The sequence below is a fragment of the Pistacia vera genome, unplaced genomic scaffold (assembly GCF_008641045.1).
Source record: "Pistacia vera cultivar Batoury unplaced genomic scaffold, PisVer_v2 Contig192, whole genome shotgun sequence".
Lineage (NCBI taxonomy): Eukaryota > Viridiplantae > Streptophyta > Magnoliopsida > Sapindales > Anacardiaceae > Pistacia > Pistacia vera.
In genome coordinates, this window is record NW_022195993.1 from 2,002,970 (window position 1) to 2,012,202 (window position 9,233).

General features: G+C 35.7%; 1 protein-coding gene across 1 annotated transcript; it reads right to left on the minus strand.

Annotated features, from left to right (window-relative positions):
- Positions 1-5,159: 5,159 nt before the first annotated feature.
- On the minus strand, positions 5,160-7,815 carry LOC116127612 (probable WRKY transcription factor 31). The gene is made up of 5 exons (XM_031413252.1): positions 7,270-7,815; positions 7,096-7,185; positions 6,499-6,990; positions 6,304-6,417; positions 5,160-6,015 (listed from the first exon to the last, which is right to left on the minus strand). The coding sequence occupies exons 1-5, from the start codon at positions 7,654-7,656 to the stop codon at positions 5,290-5,292; spliced, it is 1,809 nt and encodes a 602-aa protein (XP_031269112.1). The 5' UTR covers positions 7,657-7,815; the 3' UTR covers positions 5,160-5,289.
- Between the last annotated feature and the right edge of the window lie 1,418 nt (positions 7,816-9,233).

A 9,233-nucleotide genomic window follows, 5' to 3' on the forward strand; every position in this document is an offset into this window, starting at 1 on the left:
GTACCCTGGTTGAGCAATTTCAGAAGTTTGTCTCCTTACAGCCACAAGCTATGTCTACTTCTTCTTCCGTAGGTTAGTTCCCTCATAGTTCTTCAGGTACGTCACATTCTGTATGGGTCTTGGATTCTAGTGCTTCACATCACATGTCTCCAGATTCTTCATCTTTTGCTTCTGTGTCTCCTTCGTCTTCTATTCCTGTCATAACTACTAATGGCACTCCTATGCCTTTAGCAGGTGTTGGTTCTGTTGTCACACCTCACTTATCTCTCCCTAATGTTTATCATATTCCGAAACTCACATTAAATCTCGCTTCTGTTGGTCAGTTATGTGATTCTGGTAATTTAGTCACATTTTCCTCTTCTTCTTGTTATGTGCAGGATCTGTAGTCTTAGAAGCTGATTGGGACAGGCCGTAGGAAGGGGGGACTATATATTTTGGATGAGTTAAAAGTGTCAATTACTGTTGCTACTAGTGTTGATTTGTCTTCTTTTCGTTTGAGTCCTTCTTCTTCTTCTAGTTTTTATTTATGACATTCTCGTTTAGGTCATGTTTCGTCTTCTCGTTTGAGATTTTTGGCCTTCATAGGGGCTTCAGGAAATTTTCAAACTTGTGATATTTCTGATTGTAGTGGATGTAAACTGGCAAAATTTTCAACTTTACCTTTTAATCGAAGTATTTATGTTTCTTCTTCTCCATTTGATTTGATTCATTATGATGTATGAGGACCTTCTCCTATTGCCACAAAAGGAGGGTCTCGATATTATGTTTCTTTTATTGATGATCATACTCGTTGTTGTTGGGTTTATTTAATGAAACATCATTCTGAATTCTTTGAGATATATACAACCTTTCGAGCTCTTGTCAAAACTCAACATTCTGCCGTTATCAAATGTTTTAGGTGTGATTTGGGTGGGGAATACACTTCTAATAAATTTTGTGAGTTGCTTACCTTAGATGGAACTGTTCATCAAACTTCGTGTACAGATACTCTTGAGCAAATGGTGTTGTTGAAAGAAAACATAGGCACGTTGTTGAAACTGCTTGTTCTCTCTTGTTGTCTGCTTCTATTCCTAGTGTGTTTTGGGGTGAAGCTGCTCTTACTGTTGTAGGTTTGATTAATACAATTCCATCTTCTCATATTTCAGGTTTTTCTCCTTTCGAAAAGTTGTATGGGTATACCCCTGATTATTCTTTCTTTAGAGTTTTTGGTTGTACTTGTTTCGTTCTTCGTCCTCATGTAGAACGCAACAAGTTGTCCTCTCGATCTGCTATTTGTGTCTTTCTTGGTTATGGTAAAGGTAAAAAGGGGTATTGTTGTTTTGATCCAATTACTTAGAAACTTTATATGTCGTCATGTTGTTTTTCTTGAGCATATACCTTTCTTTTCTATTCCATCCACTACTCATAACTTGACTAGATTTGATCTTATTTGTATAGATCCTTTTTCTGAGGATTCTGATAGTTTGTCGTCTTAGGTTCCTAGTACTTCAAATACCCCTTCTCATGTTCTTACCCCGTTACCTTTAAATTATACTCGACCAATTCGTACTTATCATTCTGCAGGTACTGACACTTTACTCTCTGGCACACCTAAAGCTCCCTCTTCTCCTATGGTCCCTCAAGCTCCGTCTGAGATTATGGATCCACCTTTACGTCAATCCATACGCATTCGTAAGTCCACAAAGTTACCAGATTTTGCTTATTCTTGTTATTCTTCATATTTTACTTCCTTTTTAGCTTCTATTCATTGTCTCTCTGAGCCCTCTTCCTATAAGAAGCAATTCTCGATCCTCTTTGGTAGCGAGCTGTGGATGAGAAATTTTATGCTTTGCATAAGACAGGTACTTGGGATTTGGTTCCTCTACCTCCTGATAAGATTGTTGTTGGTTGTCGTTAGGTGTATAAGATCAAGATTAATTCTGCGATATAATGCTAGGTTGGTTGCAAAAGGGTACTCTCAACAGTATGGTATGGATTATCAGGAGACATTTGCTCTTGTTGCAAAAATGACTACTATTCGTACTCTTATTGCAGTAGCTTCGGTTCGTCAGTGGCATATCTCTCAACTTGATGTTAAAAATGTCTTCTTGAATGGAGATCTTCAAGAAGAAGTTTATATGGCACCCCCTCTTGGTGTTTCACATGATTCTGGGTATGTTTGCAAGCTCAAGAAAGCGTTATATGGTCTTAAACAAGCACCTCGTGCTTGGTTTGAGAAATTTTCTGTTGTGATCTCTTCCCTTGGATTTGCTTCTAGTAGTCATGATTCTGCTCTTTTTGTTAAGTACACTGATGCAGGTCGTATCATTCTGTCTTTATATGTTGATGACATGATTATTACTAGTGATGATATTGATGGTATTTCAGTTTTGAAGACAGAGTTAGCTAGACAGTTTGAAATGAAGGATTTGGGTTCTCTACAATATTTCTTGGGTATTGAGGTAGCCTACTCACCTAGAGGTTATCTTCTTTCTCAGTCGAAATATGTTGTAGATATTCTTGAGCGGGCTAGACTTATTGATAATAAGACTGTAGATACTCCGATTGAGGTTAACGCAAAGTATTATTCTTCTGATGGTTTACCTTTGTCAGATCCTACTTTATACCGTACTATTGTTGGAAGCTTGGTATATCTCACTATTACTCATCCAGATATTGCATATGTTGTTCATGTTGTCAGTCAATTTGTTGCTTCTCTTACTACAATTCATTGGGCAGCTGTTCTTCGTATTTTGCGATATCTTCGGGGTACAGTCTTTCAAAGTCTTTTACTTCCATCCACATCTTCCTTGGAGCTGCGTGCATACTCTGATGATGATCATGGCAGTGATCCCACAGATCGCAAGTATGTTACTGGTTTCTGTATATTTTTTGGTGATTCTCTTATTTCTTGGAAGAGTAAGAAACAATCTATCGTTTCTCAATCTTCAACCGAAGCAGAATATCGTGCTATGTCATCTACTACCAAAGGAATTGTTTGGTTATGTTGGTTACTTGCAGATATGGGAGTTTCTCTTTCTCATCCCACTCCTATGTATTGTGACAACCAGAGTTCTATTCAGATTGCTCACAACTCGGTTTTTCATGAACGAACTAAGCACATTGAGATCAATTGTCACCTTACTCGTCATCATCTTAAGCATGGCACCGTTACCTTGCCCTTTGTTTTTTCTTCTTTGCAGATTACAGATTTCTTTAGCAAGTCGCATTCTATTTCTCGTTTTCATTTTCTAGTTGACAAACTCTCGATGCTTGTAGCCGCTGCATCGTGAGTTTGAGGGGAGATGTAAAGAAATATAGGGTTATTTTGTTTTATTGTTTATTAAGGGTAGACAAGTCTTTTCATTATTTCCTTTGTTTAGCCTATATATAGTCTCTTTGTATTTAGGTTGAATCATTCTTTTGTATTTGATTGCATTGTGTAGTATCAATAAAACCCTAGCCTCCTCTTTTTCTTATTTCTTTGGATTGTTTAACACCATTAACCCAACCTGAGGCATTTATATAAAGGATCAAGTTGGAACTATTATATAAATATCTGGGTTCTTCTTCTTCTTTTTCCATCGTGATTTCACTCTCAATTTTTTGTGATTTGGGCAATTTTTTTCAAATCTCTCTTCTCACCATCCTACTTCATCGTCGTCGCCTTTCGAGTCATTGTCTTTTGAGTCATGGTCAGCATCAATGAATCTCTCTTCACCTTCAATTGTTGTGATTTCGACGAATCTATCTTCTCACCTTTCAACTTTAGCAAAGCTGGCTATCGTCAATTCTAGCTATCGTCGCCTCCTTCAAACATTTGATTGTTCGGAGTTTTCTTAATTGTTGGATTGTTGAATGGATTTATGCAGTCCAAGGATTTTTTTCCTTGTTGTTCGAGGCGAGACGAGGCGGGGATGGAGATTCCCCATCAAGGGGTCGGGGAACGGGAAACTCGCCCCCCTACGCCGCGCCCATCCCAGGCTCTCTTTTAAATTTAGTGTAAAGTTTGTAAAAATAACGCAAAGTTTAAATATGGATATAATTATTTTAATAAATTATAATATAATTCATTTGAATTGATGATTTCAATTTAAATTGACTGACTTCATCAGATTAATGTCTGGAAAAAAAAGAAAAGAAAGGATTTTATGGATTCGATTTATTAACAAACTTATTTACCCGTAATTAAATGAATGATTGCGCATTGATATGAATATGATGAAATTGAATTGTAACCGGCCAGCCACATATGGGGTAATTTAGGTGAATATCTTTTCACATTTAAGGCCACGGCTGAAAAGTCAAAAACCAAACGCTTAATTTGGAGAAATAAATAAAGTATTAATTAAATTTAGAAGTTTGTTGTCATTTGGCCTAACTAACGTTTCTCCACTCATTTTTTAACTCCTCAATAAAGCATCTAACTATTTTATGTTAAAGAAAAGATGTTATATATGTATATATCTACAAGTCAAATGCTAGAAACCTGCAATTGATGAGATTATTTTCCATGCAGTTTTTGATCGATATACTTGTATTTGTTTCTTATATTTCAAGCCAAATTCAACGAAAAAATGTGAATAAGAGAAAATGATATATATATATATATGTTTTCATTGGACTCAGATGATGGTATTAAAGATGATTTTGAAATGAGAGGCTTGAACCATTTTTTCTACTTGGATAATATCTAAAAAGAAAACTAAAGTCAAGCAAGAGATAGAGACTGGTATGAACCATGAAGCAATGGACAGGGAAGAGTCTTGTTCCAACTTTAAATTCAAAATGACTTAACTTTGGATCATAAATTAAGTTAGTGAAAGCAGTGCATGGAATACAAACAATCAAGTGATAGGAAAATGTTTTTTTAAATATAAATATGATGTGTGAGTGGGGCAAAATTCCAGAAAATGTGAGAATTAGCCATCATTACGTGTCAAACAAATCCATCCCTTTTTTAACCACTTAGTCATACACGTAATTTCATCTTCACTCTTTTATCTTTTTCTTCCTTCCTTTGGCTTCATCTACACAAACATACAAACAGAAAGGGTAGAAAATCATGGAGCTCTTTCTTTTGATTTCCTAGACCATACAATTATAATCTAATGTGGACTTACAATTTGGAATTATTCAAATGAAGCAAGAATAAGAAACCTATAGTTAATATCCTACTCTAAAACCAAAGAACTTGAACGTGTATATATAATTTATGTTTCTTCCATCCAAAGAAAGGAAAAAAAAAAAAATCAAAAATCAAAAATGAAAAAAGAAAAAGAAATCATAAAGAGTCAAGAGCAACTTAATTTACTTCAATTCACTTGAAAACTTGCCATTACTATTGCTGTTGCTAGGAGTAAAATTGGCATTGCTATTTGTGGTGGTTGTTGCGGGGATTGAATTATTGTTGATAATGTTGTTTGGGTGAGCACCTCCATTAATGATAGATGTGATAGCTGCAGCTACAGCAGCAGTGAAGTTGGGATCAGCTGCAATGGCCGCGGTGGCGGCAGTTACAGTATCAGTAAGCGATGAGTTTGGTTGGCCTTGGTGCAATGCTGGTGGTTGCAATTTTGATTGATGACCCAATTGAGAAGGGTCCATATCTTGAGACATTTGTAGGCCAGAAAATTTTGATTGGTTATAAAGTGCCTGCCCAAATATTTGAGGCAACAATGAAGCAACTGGAGCATTGGCAAAATTCTGAGGTGAGTTTGGAAATGGAATATTAATTTGGTTTGGTGACCTTTGGAGCTGCAAGGGATTGGGAGTTTGTGTAAGGTCTAATGTCACAGTAGGAAAAGGGGCTGAAGCTGATATTGTGGCCATGGTAGAGGAGCATGGGAAAAGAGTTCTTGCCAAAATATTTGGGTCCATTATTCCATCAGCACTTGACATTGAACCCGATAGTAGCAGTCGTGCTGCTGATGATGTAGTTGATGCCATAGCCATTGCAGCTGGTGGCAAGGGATGGTTGTGATTGCCTTCATATGTAGTGATCAAAATTGCTCGATCATCAGCACATCTTTGTACCTGCATAAAGCATCAAATTTTGATTGATTTTTGCCCAGTCTGTAATGGTACTTAAAATCAAACACCTTGAAAAGTAGAATAACTTCCAACAAAACAAATGATATATATATATATATATATATTCAGGTGCAGTAATGAATTCAACAAATTTTTTCGTTCTGGGATAAAGAAAAATAAATGACTATTGTGTATCATACCTAATAAAACAAAACAAAAAACAAAAAAAAAAAAAACAAAAGTTGGGACACTGACTTACAATATGTCAAGTGTAATAAAGAAAAAACATACCTGTTTTCTAACTGGGCAACCAGCTGCCATGGTGCATCGATAATATGCTCGAGGACAGGGATTTCCCTTCGCCATCTTTTGTCCATACTTTCTCCATTGACACCCATCATTGATCTAAAAGCCCACAAAATTTTAATCAACTTCAAATGAAAAAGTTATCAAATTACTTGATCTATCTCAATCCAATTCACTTACCATGGGAGCCTCCGATCTAGCTCTAACAGATACACGTGCCTTCCTCATGGTAGCCTCAGTTTGATCAACATTTTTTGAGGAAGGATTAAATTTAGGAACCTTATTAGCCCCATAACCTTGATCTAGGCTATCATCTCTTCTAACAAGTTGTTTATTATCTTGATCAAATGAAACACCATTCTCTTCATTATTTCCAGACCCCGCACGCTCACCACTCCTTCCTTCCGACGAAGACTGCGAAGGCTCATCGTTATCTGCTGTATTAGTAGCCAAACCAAGATCCATGAATTGCCTTGGCGCTAAAAAACCTCCAATTTGCTTCTTTTCCTCCCCTTGTTCTTCATTGTTGTCAGATTTTTTATCTTGTTGTTGGGTAAGTGTAATCAAATGCATCTGCAGAATACTGTAATTGCTTGTAACCTGGTTTAACATGTCTCTTAAGCGTTGATTCTCCGCGTTCAACCGTTCAAGTTCAGCTTGAGCAACAGCGTACTAAGAAAGAAAAAGCAATAGTACAGTAATCATATTAGTTATGAGCTCGAAAAAGAATAGGCTGTAACCCAATAAGATATACATAAAGTTTCATCTTCTTCTTACCTCACTTTTAGCTCTTCTATCTTCCATATTTGAAGATATCCCATCATCCACCATGGACTGATCACTAGTAGTGAGAAGATTCAAACCGGTCTACAATAACATTGAATATCAAAATAAATAAATAAAGTTCCTAGAACAAAAGCCAGCTAAATGATCAAACAGGAAATTACTTACATTTACATTAAGTTCCAATCCGTTGGGTTCATTACAATTATCTTTTTCACCATGGTGATTATTAATATTGGTGGTGGCCATGGCAATGGTCTTGACATCATGTTTTTTGTCGGCAAAAAAGTCCATCTCATCAATGACCGTTCTTTTATCATCAGACAGTTGGGAAGGCTCTTGATAGTCAGAAGAATTAAGACAGACAGGGAACTGAATAGTTGAAGGAGGAGACCTCTTGGCATCCATGAGAGAAGTGAGTTTCCACTTGTTGTGATGACGGTGATGGTGATCTTCAGGGAAAGAATTAAGCACAGTTGGGTGATGAAGAAAGAAGTTATTGTTACCAGCAAAAGGATCTGAATTAAGAGAGAGTCCACTACTGCCTTTGGCCATAAATCAAGAACTGTTTGTAGAGAAAGAGGAGGAGAAATGAAACAAGTCTTTGAGACGGGGCAATGGACTCGGCAATAAAAAGGGAGTTTGAGACTTTTAGAAGAAGACCAAACAGAAACACTAGTAGTAGTGATTAAGTGTTTTGCTGTGTTGCGTTAAAAATTTATTAGATTTGGATTCTGAGAAAATGAAGGGATTTCTTTTTATTTTCTTATTTTTAATTTATTATTGGAAAAAGAGAGAAATTATTTTATGGGGACACTTCCACTCCATAGTCCATAGTCATAGGTTAGTATTCTAAATGAAAATGTGAATTTCATTTTCTTCTATTTTTTGTCTCTTCATTTTCTTCTATTTTTTGTCTCTTCATTGACAAATGGGACATATATTTTCATTTTTAAATTTCAAAAATAAATTTATTATATTATAAAATAATTCAAAAACCAATTAGATCCACTTTTAATAAATGGGTTTAAGAAACTAATTGATTAAATTTTTTAATCATTCTAAAAGTTAATATTTTTACCGGCTTCAAAATGAACATAAAATAAACGTATTAAAATCCAATACTATCACTATGGTGTAGGAATTATAAATACTGTACAAAGGTGGCAGTGGGACCAACTTAGGTGGAGCCCACGTGAGAGAGAGAGAGGGTAAAGTGGCCGAATGCGGTTCATTTAATTTCGTGAATATTTTCTTTAAGAAGAAAGAAAGAAAAAGAAGAGCGTGGAGATTGACGCGTTCCAGAACTTCACCGCCCCGATTGGCCCGGCGCCTTTGGATCAGTGAAAAAGAGTAGTCTAAGTCAACGGTATTGATGGGACCAAGGGCCCATGTTGTGATGGCTGAACAGTGGGCCATTCATATGGAAATTTGACTTATGACACGTAGGATGCTTCCGTCCGGACCGCCTATATGGGGTTGACTCCGTCATCCCATATGGACCGAATCCCTTGGCCTAATCTACACTAGACTACGTTCTCTACTGACTACTGGTCCACCCCTATTTAATTTTCAGCTAAAATTACTACAATACCCTTATAAACATTTTATCCCATTTGATGCCAAAATTTAAATAGTCAAAAAATTTAATTTTGTTGACTCTACAATTCCCTACATCTTTACTTGACAATAAATGATAAAATCTGATGTCTCATGTAACTTGTGTTGAGTCAGGTTAAAACATTGTCAAATTTACAATTTCTATAAAACTTTTTTTTTCTGTTTTTTTTATGAATTGTCCTGCCAATTAAGAAGATTTGATTCCTTCATTAACTTCTTGGATTCAAACCTTAAGGTCATCTATCACATTTGTGATTTACATGATCGAACTTGTAAGGTGTTTAATAGGGTTTGAGGATCAGTCGAGATACATGCAAGCTGATCTGGACAACCTAGTTACCAAAAAAAAAAAAAAAAAAAAGTTTCTATAAAACTTCTTTAATCTACACCAATTAACAATTTATCATAATTTAATTTAATTTAAGATTTAATCAAACAAAATAAAAATGACTATCTCATAAGGTTAATCAACATTATAAGATTAACATTTTCCATGCAAAATTTAAAATAAA